This window comes from Nelumbo nucifera, chromosome 3 (assembly GCF_055504915.1).
Source record: "Nelumbo nucifera cultivar China Antique chromosome 3, China Antique-T2T, whole genome shotgun sequence".
NCBI classification, from domain to species: Eukaryota; Viridiplantae; Streptophyta; class Magnoliopsida; order Proteales; family Nelumbonaceae; genus Nelumbo; species Nelumbo nucifera.
In genome coordinates this window covers 89,118,386-89,132,919 of record NC_142651.1, presented here as the reverse complement: position 1 = coordinate 89,132,919, position 14,534 = coordinate 89,118,386, and the positions used below count along the sequence as shown (strand labels likewise).

The 14,534-nt window shown below is 41.2% G+C and overlaps 1 protein-coding gene across 7 annotated transcripts in view; it reads right to left on the bottom strand.

The window, feature by feature from the left end:
- The window catches only part of LOC104587679 (putative LRR receptor-like serine/threonine-protein kinase At1g56140), a 138,654-nt gene that overhangs the window by 84,938 nt on the left and 39,182 nt on the right, over positions 1–14,534 (bottom strand). For all 7 annotated transcript variants that reach the window (XR_016084426.1, XR_016084427.1, XM_010245378.3 and 4 more), the window contains one exon: positions 8,212–8,283. Coding sequence is in view for 5 of the 7 variants with exons in the window: in XM_010245378.3 (XP_010243680.1) it covers positions 8,212–8,283 (72 nt within the window). In the remaining 2 variants the exon portion in view is untranslated. The remainder of the gene's footprint in view (positions 1–8,211; positions 8,284–14,534) is intronic.

The following is a 14,534-nucleotide window of genomic DNA, read 5'->3' as shown; positions in this document are numbered from 1 at the left end:
CTAAGCTGACCAAGTCACTTAATTGTTCCATTACCTTTTATCCTTCTATGTGTGTTTTTAAGGATTTCAAGATGGGGATGAAGATTGGTGGAGGGCATGAAGCTAGTGGATTGTATTATCTTGATGGTGGTGGAAGAACATCAACAGCTCTCCAGTCATCTCTCTCTCCTCTCCAGTGGCACTGTCGATTTGGTCATCCTTCACTGAAAGTTTTGAAATCTTTGGTTCCTTCATTGCGTCAACTTTCTATTTTAGATTGTAAGTCATGTCAGTTTGGGAAACACCATCGTTTTCCCTATAGTTCTAGGGTTGATAACCATGTGTCAAGTCCTTTTTCTTTGATTCACTCAAATGTTTGGGGTCCTTATAATGTGACGTCATACAATGGATATAGATATTTTGTCATTTTTGTTGATGATCTTTCAAGGATGACGTGGCTCTATTTAATGAAAGAAATAAGTGAATTGTTTACCATCTTCCAGAAATTTTATGTTGATATTCATAATCAATTTGGTGTTCACATTAAAATTTTTCATTCTGATAATGGCCGTGAATATTTATCTTCATCATTTCAAGAATACTTGAACCAACATGGCATTATACATTAGACCTCATGTACCTACACCCCACAACAAAATGGGGTGGCTGAGAGAAAGAATCGTCATCTCTTGGAAACAACACGATCCCTCATGCATCACATGAATGTTCCCAAACCCTTTTGGAGTGATGCGGTGCTTACCTCTTGCTTCTTGATTAAACGGATGCCCACGTCTATCCTTGATGGTCATTCCCCATTTACTATCTTGTTTCCCACCTTGTCTCCGTTTCCTCTTTCTCCTCGAGTATTTGGGTGCGTATGCTTTGTCCATAATCTGGGCCCCGGGAAGGACAAGTTAGATGCAGGTTCACTTAAGTGCATCTTCCTTGGCTATTCTCAGACCCAGAAAGGGTATAAGTGTTACCATCATAGTTCTCGATGGTCCTTTGTGTGTGCTGATGTCACCTTCTTTAAGTCTACTCCGTTCTTCTTGGGGTCCGGTGATGCTTCTTCCTCCTCATCACCTCCTCCTCTTCCACTTCCAGTTGCCGATACTCTTCCCCTTGTTCCAATCGTGACCAAGTCCTTGCCTCTAGTGCCACCACCTGTTGAACGCCCACCTATCCGTCAAGTGTATACACATCACCCACGTGTACTGGTTGCTACTCCTCTGGCTCCATCAGCGTCAACAGATCCAACTCCAGACCCGAACCCAGTATCTAATCTTGATCTTCCCATTGCCTTGCGGAAAGGTAAACGCACTTGCACCCTTCATCCTATTTCCAATCATGTTTCACTTACTCACCTTTCCACCTCCCATCGCCAGTTTGTCTCTTTGTTATCCTTAGTTGTTGTCCCTAAGGATGTCTAGGAAGCCCTTGCCTCTCCAAGGTGGTGCCGTGCAATGGAAGAAGAACTCTTAGCTCTACGTCATAATCATACTTGGAACCTCACCGCTCTTCCTCCTGGGAAGCAGGCTATTCGTTGTAAGTAGGTTTATACCGTTAAGTATTTGATTGATGGTAGTGTTGAGCGCCTGAAAGCGCAATTGGTTGCAAAAGGGTACTCCCAAACCTATGGTATTGACTACATAGAGACCTTCCAGTTGCTAAGATAGGGTCGGTTCGTGTTGTGATCTCTCTTGCAGCTATGTATGATTGACCCCTCTATCAACTTGATAACAAGAATGCCTTTTTGCATGGTGATTTGCTCGAGGAGGTCTATATGGAGCAACCACTAGGGTTTGTTGCTCAGGGAGAGGATGGTAAGGTATGCAGACTAAAGAAGGCTATATATGGGCTTAAACAGTCTCCTCGAGCATGGTTTGTTAGGTTCAGTGAGGTGGTAAAGAAGTTTGGTATGAAACAATGCCAAATTGATCATTCTGTATTTAGTCATGACTCTCCGGGAGGAAACATACTATTGGTGGTGTATGTAGATGATATTGTTATTACTAGGAATGATAAAATGGGCATTGACAAGTTGAAGACTTTTCTACAGGAACATTTTCAGACAAAGGACCTTGGCTGAAATATTTCTTGGGGATAGAGGTAGCAAGATCTAAGTATGGTATTTGTTAGCGTAGGGGTATTTCTATCTTTATACTTGTTGAGGTTGCTGATTTGTATTATTATGTTAGTACGAGTGGCTCTTACTTAAATAAGGGCACTTGTGTCTTTTCCCATTATATTAATAATATAAAAACATGTCTAGCCGAACGGTAGGGTTTGACTTTCCCTAATTCGAACCAGACTTTTCTCCTCCTTTTCTCTCTCTCTTTCTTTCTTCTTTCTTTCTTCTTTCTTTCTTCTTTCTTTCTTCTTTCTTCTTGACTGCTAATATGTTAGTCACTTCTGTGTCCTAGTGTGTTGACTCCGGGACTTTGACTCATGCGTGTAACTCACTGTAGAGGTTCAAAGTAAGCAGAAGATTGAGTAAAGGCGAAGTGATGCTATTTTTGGGAACGACTGCAAGTGTTGCAGCTGCGGCAATAGGAACCGTAGAATTAGTTTTTAGAGAAGGAGTCCTTGTACTTAAAGATTGTCTTTATGTACAGAACTTGAGAAGAAATTTAATTTCTGTTTCTAAACTGTGTGCTGATGGATATACTATTTATTTTAGTAGTATGATTACTGTTAAACGGAATAACAAATTCATCGCATGCGGGGAACTGGAGAACGGTCTCTATGTTCTACATCCTTCTCTAGAAACTAACTTAACCGAAACTATGTCGGTCCAAAATTCCAAGAAAAGGAATCGTGATACAGTAAATCCCACGTGCCTCTAGCATTACCAACTTGGCCATATCGGTATTGACCGAATCATAAGGCTGGTAAAGGACGGTCCTTTGGATTTTCTAACCGTAGAAAATCTTCCCACTTGTGAGCCTTGCCTTCAAGGTAAGATGACTAAGCGGCCATTTGACGGTAAGCCTGAAAGATCTGTAGGCACACTTGACATAATACATACTGATGTATGTGGTCCCCTGAGTGTTAGGACACAGAATCAACATGTGTATTTCATCACCTTTTCAGATGATTTTTCACGATATGGTTACGTGTACCTAATGAGACACAAGTCTGAATCCTTTGAAAAGTTCAAAGAGTTCAGACAAGAAGTCGAGAAACAGTTAGGGAGAGAAATTAAGGCCCTTCGATCAGATCGAGGTGGCGAGTATCTCTCTGACGAATTCAGGGACTACTTAAAGGTCAACGGGATAGTGTCACAATTAGCTCCTCCTGCTACACCTCAACTCAATGGTGTTTCAGAGAGGAGGAATAGGACCTTGCTAGACATGGTCCAATCACTTCTCGTACGCTCAAAATTACCCACATCCTTTTGGGGATATGCATTAGAGACTGCTATCTACGTGCTGAACCGGGTTCCAACCAAATCAGTTCCGAAAACTCCATTAGAACTATGGACCGGAAGGGAGCCAAGTGTAAGACACTTGAAGATTTGGGGTTGTCCTGCACACGTTAAAAGAACAAGTGTGGACAAGTTGGAATCCAAAACCAGTCGTTGCCTATTTATAGGCTACCCAAAAGATTCGGTGGGTTATCTATTCTATGACCCAAGTGAGCAGAAAGTGTTCTGCAGTCGAAACGCCCAATTCTTAGAATTCGAATACATCCCGGACACCCATTGTCAGGAAATAGTTCTTGATGAGGAGAGCTCAGGAGTAGTGGGAGATGTCCCACAAGTTCCAAGTAGTGACCAACCTAGAAGGTCCACCCGGGTATCTAGACCACCAGTCCGATATGGTTATGACCAGGATAGTTACCTGGTGGAAACCTTGACTAGTAAGGAAGATCCCGTAACTTATGCGGAAGCTATGTTAGACATAGATTCCCAGAAGTGGGTGGAGGCCATGAGAGCTGAGATGGACTCGATGGAGACCAATGGAGTCTGGACTCTAGTAGATCCGCCCTCCGGGGTAAAAGCAATTGGTTGCAAATGGATCTACAAGAGGAAGAAGGGCCCCGATGGCAGGATTGAGACCTACAAAGCTTGTTTGGTGGCGAAAGGGTATACTCAGAAAGAAGGCATCGATTATGAGGAAACCTTTTCGCCCGTGGCCATGCTCAAATCAATTAGGATCCTGCTAGATGTAGCAGCATACCATGATTACGAGATTTGGCAAATGGATGTCAAAACCGCGTTCCTGAATGGAGATCTTAGTGAAGATATCTACATGCAGCAGCTGCAAGGCTTCATCGCTGCTGGTCAGGAACACATGGTATGTAAACTTAATAGATCCATATATGGACTTAAGCAGGCTTCTAGGAGTTGGAACATCCGTTTTGATTCTACAGTCAAAACGTTTGACTTTGAGCAGAATCCGGATGAGCCCTGTGTTTACAGGAAGTCCAGTGGGGATAAGATCACCTTTTTGGTGTTGTACGTGGACGATATCCTACTCATTGGGAATGATGTAGGAATCTTGGAGAAGCTTCATATATATTGGGTCTTCGTCTCTATAGAGATAGATCGAAGCGGATAATTGGATTATCCCAGGCCGCTTACATTGACAAATTTGTCAAAAGATACAGCATGGAGAACTCCAAGAAAGGAAACGTTCCTTTCAGGCATGGAGTCACTCTCTCCAAGAAGATGTCTCCCAAGACTTCTTAGGAGATTCAGGGCATGAGAGACGTTCCCTATGCCTCAGCCGTAGGGAGCATCATGTATGCCATGCTGTGCACTCGCCCGGGCATAGCTCAGGTGGTGAGTGTGGTAAGCAGATTGCAGGCCAATCCAGGGCAGGAGCATTGGACTGCTGTGAAGAACATACTTAAATACCTTCGAAGGACAAAAGAGTTTTGTCCGGTATTCGACGGTAGTTCACTACAAGTTCTAGGGTATACCGATGTCGATTTCCAGTCGGATCCAGATGATAGAAAGTCTACATCTGGGTATGTTTTCACGATAGGATCATGTGTTGTTTGCTGAAAAAGCAGCAAACAGGGGTCCACTACAGACTCCACAACCAAGGCTGAGTACATTGCCGCAAGTGAAGCTACCAAGGAAGCCGTGTTGATGAAGAAATTCATACACGAATTGGGAGTGATTCCGTCCAGCACATCACCCATCCCGTTGTTGTGTGACAACAATGGAGCCATCGCCCAGGCAAAAGAGCCTTGGGCCCACTCGAAGTCAAAGCACATCGAGAGGAAGTACCATGTACTGCGGGAGATCGTTGGTAGAAGGGACATCCTAATTCAGAAGGTAGCATCAGCGGATAATGTGGTAGACCCATTGACTAAGCCATTGACACAGAAGGTGTTTGAGAAACACGTGGAAAGTATAGGACTCCGGCTTGTACCAGATTGGACCTAAGTGCAAGTGAGAGCTGTTAGACAGTTTTGTATGCCCTTAGCTTCAATCCGATTTGATGTACTTTTGTTATTTAGTGGAAATAAATTAAAGTGCATGTTTGATTCATGTTGTTTGGTATAATTCTGAGTAAGACCCTAAAACTGGACACTTATAGAGACTCGTGTTAGTTTTAAATGTTCACAACCATTGATAAGTCTGGGGAGATTTATCCTGCCAAGGCTGTCACTGGTGTGCCATCAAGTGTTGGGATGGCCTATCTCGGCCACTAGGGTAAGACCCAAGGCACATGCAGTATGGGATTACTTGAATCCTTGAACCGGATCAGATTTCCAGTATTGCCCTGGACCTTGGAGATAGATGGGCAAAACTGGAAAGTTACACTTGACCCCTAAACTCGATTATGACACTTCACTAGGTGTCAGATCGGGCAGCCTTTGATATGCCAATCAATGAGATCCTTAGCGGGGATCAAAACCTGGGTATGTTGGGACAGTCTAAGAATTCATCTGAGTGGGTGATCATAGTGACAGGATCAGCCCCTTTGTCGGACAAGGGTAATGATCGGGAAAGGCTCTCTCTGATGGAAATCAAACTGCCGGCAGTTGATTTCAATCGTTGGAATTTTGTTTTGCAAAATTAATATATATATATATATATATGTATATGTACGGTTTCGAAATGTTTGCAAATGGTTTTAATTCCCGGGATCCATGTGAGTAGAGAGTGCGGCACTGTTCCTTGCAGCCGAGGGAGAGGTCCTCTCTTGTCGGGCAGTGCTTAATCATTATGGGCTAAGAGGTTAAGTGTAAGACCATTTAGGATAGTACCTGATGGGCTAATTTTGCACCTGCCCACAGTCCCTGGGTTTTTTATAAGATGGCTTGGCCCAGGGACCACTTAATGTAAGTGTTGGGCCCATAGAGTCCATGTGAGGGGCTTAGGGGTTTACTGAGTTTTTCAGTGAATTCGGCTGGGCTTTGTAATAAAGGCTGGGCCGAACTCATGTGGCTGGTGTGTAGATCAATGCTTGGGTCCCACGCCATACAAAGAAGCCCAACTGAGCAGCAGATTGGAAACTAGTTAAACATTGAACACTTAATGGGCCAAAAGCCCATTTCGAGCTGGGCTGATATGATCACTCATCTATGGGGCGAATCTGAGATTAATGTTAGTAAAAGGATTGGGCCTTTAACTTTATCCACTCTGGGAGACCAAATTCAAATCAGATTTGAATCTGGTAACCTCCTAATAAGATCAGGAGTAAGCTAACTTAATCTATAGATAGGATTAAGATAATCCCCTATCCAAATACTGATTTGGATTGGGATAACTCCTAATTAGGAGGTTTCCTAATCAATAAGAAAAGAGGAGAAACACAAAAAGAGAAATCATATTAGATTTCGAACCAAGGGTTTAGTGGTGCAAGAAATCATCCTGCGAATAGAGATCAGATCTCATTCATACTCCAGAGAGAAGAGAAGCAATTCTTCTGTCTTCATCTTTGTAGAGGACACGGAATCAACATGTGTATTTCATCATCTTGACATCAGTCTTGCAGAAAAGACTGAAGAAGATTCGGTGTTCAGAGTTTCCAAAGGATTCTTGCGAAGGATCCAGTGTGTAGGACGCACTCTGCTGGTTCCGTTCCACCCACAGCTGTGTCATCTTCAGCAGGAGCGGATCTTGGTTTCTTCTTTGGGCGTGAACACCAACTTTGGGAGATACTGCTTCTCCGGATCAGGTATATTCCTCCCTTTTGCTTTTGGTTCAGATCTGGTTCAATTATGGTTCAAGAAAGATCCTTGAATATTGTATTCTAAATTTAGGGAATGTGATTCTCAGTTGGAAGAAGGTAGGAAAATTTTTGAAATTCGCCCACCCATTCCGCAACCTTCTTGGCGTCCATTAGATGGATCCTACCATTCTTTCACTTAACTCTCCATACACACTTCCAATCGAAGAGTGTATGGGATTAAAAAAGAGAGAGAGAAGTTTGGTATACTTTGATACCCAGAAGAAAATAAAAACCATCAAAATAGTTGAATTTAATCAAAGAAAAGTATGATAAAGAAGATGAGAATGATCAAAGCAAAAGAAGAACAAAGTGGAAAAAGATCTATTAAAGCAAAAAATGAACAAAGTTGAAAGGAGTTAACAGGTCCATGAGAGAAGACACATTAAAATAAAATAAAACAAAGGCAAGAAGATCTAAGGGCTGCTAGCATCCGGCCCACTATTCTATAATTTATATATGAATAAAACTGTTTAATGTTATAAATAAGCAATTTTATAATATAAGAACATGCTTTTAGGTGGTGAGTACTATAGTCTGTACTGCAAATATTACACCCCAAAAGCATTGCATGCTTTAGGTTGTAAATCTTCTATTATTTTGCAACGTATATATATAGCCTATTATTTTAGTAATATTGGTACCACCCTACCACAAATCATGTTTCTAGACCTTAAAATTTTATATGTTTGTGAATGAAGTAGACCAAGTATTTTAAAATAACTCTTTTCAATAAGCATTTTGGTCATTTTAATAACTAAGCTAAGGCCACCTAAGTAATTTTGAACTAACTTCCCTCCACTCTAATGATTGACAGCATAGCTTATTAGGATTTCATGGTTCCTATTAGGCTTAAGAATATAACTATCCTGAAATCATTATTAGACTTTTAGTGTGGATCCATAGGCTCTGAGACATCAAGTTGGTTGGTATCCTCAAATGAAAAGAGTAAAATTGGACATACTCAATTGAAATATCAACTTTTTTATATTCATATAGACATAAAAACACATACACATGCACACACATAATTAGAACTTACAAGTGTTGAAGATTGATTAAATTCCCTAATTGCGAAGGGAGTGCCCCTGAGAAATTATTGTATTCAAGAGACCTGTACAAAATACAAACATTATAAGTATTAAATTTATTCCTTTTCTCTTACCAACATATGAAACCAATCAAAACCATATTAGCGCATAGTTACCACAGTTATGTGCATGGTGGCAATTAATTACAGTTCTCTAGTTTTTATTCTGATAATTCTCTAATCGGAATAATATAAAATAAAAGAATTATAATAGCTTCCTTTCTAAAGAAAAATTGTATTGACAAATAGGAATCAGGTGATGTAAAGAACAAGCATAAAACTTATTACTCCATCCATCCAATGCACAATAAACTATAATAATGGTTCTAGTGTATTGTGGTTGAACCTATGTATCAATCATTTCTTTAAGTGATAAGGATTCTACAATCTTTAAACTCTTGATCTAGTAGATGCTATTTGTGTGACCTTAAACCATATTCAGAGTAGAGGTTTTCACTTGGCTAGTTGCTTCTATTTATGTGAGAATGTAGAGGAGAATGTCCTTTACCTGCTTATTGGCTGCCTTGCAATAGATTTGTATGGGGTTTCTTCTTTTGTCTCTTTAAAGCTAGTTGGGTGGAACCTAGATCCATATTAGAAATTTTTGCTCGGTGACCAGCTATGAGAGGGAATATCGAGGCAAAGATTGCTTGAGTTACATCCCTATTGTTGTCGACTAGGATGTTTGGAAAGAAAGAAATAAGAGAACTTTTGAAAACAAGTCCTGTTCAAGAGATCAAATCGTTCTTATCCACAGCAGAAGGATCATGGACTGGGTTCTCATTCTTCTGAACTTTGATGGGGTTACAAAGGAAGATATTGATATGGTTTCTAGAATCTTCTTGAGTTGACCAAGATCTTTTTTATTAGCAATTGGTCTAGATCTTTTGTATTTCTACTTTTTATATTTTTCCTCTTCTTGTACATCTCTTTTGAGGTACTTTCTTTCTTTATCGGTGACCTCTCATCACCTTTCAATTATACTCTCCTTTTTTATTAATAATAATTTCTTTTTATTTATTATCAAGAAACAGTATTAGACTAAATTATTCATATTGCGGATTTATAGTATTAATATTATTATTCTTATACCAGTTTCTTTAACTATTTTCTTATTTGTCTGCATTCCATCAACATACAAGTCAATGACGTAACCTTGAACCGTTTAGGACTTTAAACTTGAATTGATAAGGGCTCAGCCCTTGTGTTGTGCATCTTTTCTTTCTTTCTTAAATTTCTTTGTTAAAATAATTTAGTTTTGGTGCTAGGGTCTGTTTGACTAGTTAAAGTGGTTTTTTATTTCGTTTTTTCTTTTCTATTATGTCTGTTATTGTACTCAGGGGCACAAGGGTCTTTTCCCTTGTTATTTCTGCCACCCTATATATATTATAATAAAGGCTGGCGCCGCTAGCACTGTTACATTGCAAATACCCTCTCTTCTCTTTGCCCTTCTCTCTTCTTCTTCTCTTCCCTTCTCTTTCTCTTATTTCTGGCCGGCAATACTGTCAAGATGGTATCAGAGCAGGAATACTGACTAAAGATAGCAGATCGAACAACCTTTACTGAGAGAACAGATCGAACAGACTTGCTGAACCTGGGCGGAATAGAAATCTGAATCTGGACTGAGGAAAAACAACCCTACTCTTTACAACTGGTACAGTTCTTCCGTTTTTTTTTCTTCTTTACCCTCCTTGGTTGTGTACCAAGTGAAAACCAAATGGTTCTGGGCTGCTGAACACTGTCGGATCTGTATACCTCTGTTTTTTGGATCGTGTGATCCTGTTCATGTGTTAAGACGATTGTAGGTCAAGGATGACCTGTCATCTCAATAATTTGACTTGGTTATAAGTGATAAGGATCCCTCCTGCTGATTAATGGCTTTAGACATTCTGAAGGTTGGTAGGTTGGGACTGTTAAAACCGTACAAGTCTGAAATCTGCCGAATATTGCTTCTGTTTTTGTCCTGATTTTTTGGTACTGTTTGTGCTCAGCCTGTTTTTAAACCCAAGTGTGTGGGTGTGGACTGAGTGGAGCATTGTTTTGTGAAGCAAGGAGGGGTCCTAAGTCCGGTGTTTGGGACTGATTATCTGTTTTGACCATATCGTCTGAGAATTCTGTTACTTCAGAGATTTCAGGGAGCCACAATGGAGTGAGTGGGGGAATGGATATGAGTTTTCCCATGGCTGTTATTCCCTTTAATGGTCTGAACTACCTTGAGTGGTCTAGGGGAATAAAACTCTACATCACTGCTAGGGGGAAAATAGGATACATCAACGGGAGAGTGAAGGAACAGAAGTATGGAAGTGCTGAATATGATAGGTGGAACCAAGAGAACAGTATGGTAATGTCTTGGCTCTTGGTTTCCATGCTGCCACAAGTAAGGAAAACGTTTATGTGGGCTGAAACTGCTTGTGAGATATGGGAACAGGCGAAGTCCACCTATTCAGAGCAGAGACACTATGCCAAGATATACTAACTGCAAACTGAATCCTCTACTTGCAAGCAGGGGGAGAGGAGTCTCTCGATGTACTATTCTGATTTGACATCAATACGGAAAGAACTTGATCACTATCAGAATGTGAATTGGAAGTGTGATGAAGATGTAAAGGCATATAAGTCACTTGTATCTCAGCAACGAGTTTTTGCCTTCCTCCTAGGGCTGAATCCTTCATATGAGTCCATCAGGGTGCAGATCTTGGGCAGTAAAGACTTGCCATTAGTTCAGGAGGTGTATGCCTTGGAGCAGTCAGAAGAGAGTAGAAGAAGTGTGATGAATGGTGTAGAAGGGGAGTCAGTTGCCCTAGCTGTCCGGGGAAATTCAGATACACATGTCGGAGGTGGTTTTAAAAAGGGTGACTCTCAGAAAAAAATAGATAATAAGAGCAAACTTTGGTGCACTCACTGCCAGAAGACACGACACACGAGAGATACATGTTGGGAACTCCATGGAAAACCTAAATGGGCACAGGATTTGGGTAAGAAGTCAACACCTGATCAGAGCAAGAAACCAGGCCAGAAGAATCAAAAAAGGTATAACTCAGCTAATATGGCGTCGACAGAGACTAGTCCTTTGGTAACTCAAGAGAGGCATCCCAGTTTTGACCCTAAGGAAGATATTATCAACTCCTTTCATGAACATTTGGAATTGTATGGTAGGACTCTCCGACAGATGGATTCTGGTCCTACTCCTTCTACCTCGTTTGCGTCTACATCAGGTAATGCTGCCACAGCCTTCCATGTGTCATCTCATACCACTGATTCTCCTTGGATTATTGACTCCGAAGCCTCAAACCACATGACCGGTAAGTCAAATTTGTTTCAGACATATAACCTTCTCTCTGGGAGAGATAAGGTAAGACTGGCTGATGGTTCTTTTTCTACCATAGCTGGCCAAGGTACCATACCTCTCCCACTTGGGCTTACCTTTCCTAATGTACTGTATGTTCCGGAATTACCTATTAATTTGCTGTCCAGTAGTAGTCTAACTCACTCCTTGAACTGCTCAGTCACTTTTTTCCATCCTCATGTGTGTTTCAGGATTTGGCCTCAGGGAAGACGACTGGTAGAGGAACCATGGTGGATGGTCTCTACATGTTAGAGAATAATGCTGGTCTTATGGCTACAGAGTCCATGAGTTCATCAAGTGAGAATCAAGCCTATTTATGGCATAGTCGTCTAGGTCATCTTTCTTTTGAGTCATTAAAAGTTATGTTTCCAAAGTTGTTTGAGTCCTTGTCAGTGAGTCAGTTACAGTGTCAGACTTGTCAATTGAGTAAGCATTGTAGAAGTTCTTTACCTTTGTGAAATAAAATATCTGAATTTCCATTTCATATTGTTTATTCTGATGTTTGGGGCCCTGTTACTCTACCTACTGAGACTAGCTATAAGTACTTCATTACCTTGACTGATGATTATTCAAGATACACTTGGGTATACCCTATGCGATCTCGGGATGAAGTGCCAAAAATTGTGAAAGATTTCCAACTCATGGTGTTCACTCGGTTCCAAACGGAAATCCATATCTTCCAATCGAACAATGCGAAGGAATATTTCCATAGTGATCTCACGGAGTTTTTTGCTTCGAGTGGGTCACTTCAGCGAAGCTCTTGTGCCAGGACACCCCAACAAAATGGTGTGGCTGAATGGAAGAACCGCCACCTTCTCGAAGTAGCTCGTGGCTTATTAATTCATATGAATGTGCCAAAACGGTTTTGGATGGATGCAGTCTTGTGTGCTACATATATCATCAATCGCATGCCCTCTCGGCTACTAGAGTATAAGGCCCCACATCAGCTTTTGTTCCCTACAACCCCATTGTCCACCATTCCGATGCGTGTTTTTGGGTGTCATTGCTTTGTCCATAACCTGTCCCCTATTCGCGGTAAGCTTGATCCTCGGGCAATTCCTTGTGTTTTTCTTGGATACCCTTTATCTCAAAAGGGGTATCGCTGCTATGGTCCCACCTCTCGCAAGTACTATGTCTCTATTGATGTATCCTTCTTTGAGAATCAACCTTTTTTCTCAGTTTCTCCTCAAGGGGAGAGTAGGGTTGAGGAGAAACAAGCGACTCAAACTCAATTACCTCCTTTACCCAATCCTCCTCCATTCTGGGTTTTTCATCGTCGCCATAAAAGCCAGTAGAGTTCAAGAGCCGTGGAACCTGACACTATGCAACCAACATCATCGGATTCACCCGAGGCAGATCCGTCTCATCAGCCAGGTACACTTGCTCCTGCTGATATGTCTGTTCCCCTAAATGTTGATTCACCTGTCATCAATGATCTTAATATTCCTATTGCTAAGAGAAAAGGGTGTTAGGCCTTGTACCACTAATCATCATATCTCTAATTTTGTGTCCTATGATCATGTTTCACCATCACACCGTGCCTTCCTCTCTTCTGTGGATAGTGTCCCCGTTCCTAAGAATGTGGCAGAAGCTTTGTCTAAACCTGAATGGACAGATGCAATGCAGGAAGAAATTGATGCTTTACACAAAAATGACACTTGGAGTTGGTAGACCTTCCTGAAAGGAAGGAACCAGTGGGTTGCAAGTGGGTTTTCACAATGAAACACAAGGCTGATGGAACTGTTGAAAGGTACAAGGCTAGACTGGTAGCAAGAGGCTTCACACAAGTATATAGAATGGACTACGCAGAGACTTTTGCTCCAGTAGCCAAGATGAAATCAGGATCCTTCTTTCATTGACAGCAAATCTTGACTGGGAACTTCACCAATTAGACATCAAAAATGCTTTCTTGAATGGTGACTTGGAAGAGGAAGTGTACATGACCCAACCCCCTGGGTTCTGTGCCAAAGGCAGTGAACAAAAGGTGTGTAAGTTAAAAAAATCTTTATATGGGTTGAAACAATCACCTCGGGCTTGGTTTAGTAAATTCCATTTAGTAGTTCAACAGATGGGGCTCAAACAATGCTAGTCAGATCATACTCTGTTTGTGAAAAGAGGTGAAGGTAAAATTGCAGCCCTTATTGTGTATGTGGATGACATAGTGATCACAGGAGATTGGGAGGCTGAAATACAGAAACTAAAAAAATTCTTAGCCACTCAATTTGAGGTGAAAGATCTAGGCCCCTTACGTTACTTCCTTGGAATTGAAGTTGCTCGCTCTCACAAGGGCATCTTTATTTCCCAATGGAAATATGTACTAGATCTACTAGAAGATATAGGCAAGTTGGGGGTAAAACCAATTGATTCACCAATTGAAGCTAATCATCATCTGGGAGACAGTCAGGAAGAGTTTTTGAAAGATGTGAAGAAGTTCCAGAGACTCGTGGGGAGACTTTTGTATTTGTCTATGACCAGGCCTGATATTGCCTATGCAGTGGGTGTCCTCAGTCAATTCATGCACAACCCTAGGACAACTCACTTTGAAGCTGTAGAGAGGATCATGAGATACCTCAAAAAGTTTCCCGGAGCTGGTTTGTTGTTCCAGAAACATGGTCACCTAAAGTTGGAAGTATATACAGATGCAGAATTGGGTAGGAGCAGTCAATGACCAAAAATCTACCAGTGGGTATTGTGCCTTTGTAGGAGGAAACCTAGTCACATGGAGAAGTAAAAAACAAAGTGTGGTGGCTAGATCTAGTGCTGAAACAGAGTATAGAGCGATGGCTCATGGGGTTGCTGAAAGCATGTGGATAAGAAATCTGTTAGGTGAATTGGGTTTCGCAGTGACCAATCCAATGTCACTCTACTGTGACAATAAAGCTGCCATCAATATTGCTGCTAATCCAGTTCTGCATGATAGGACGAAACA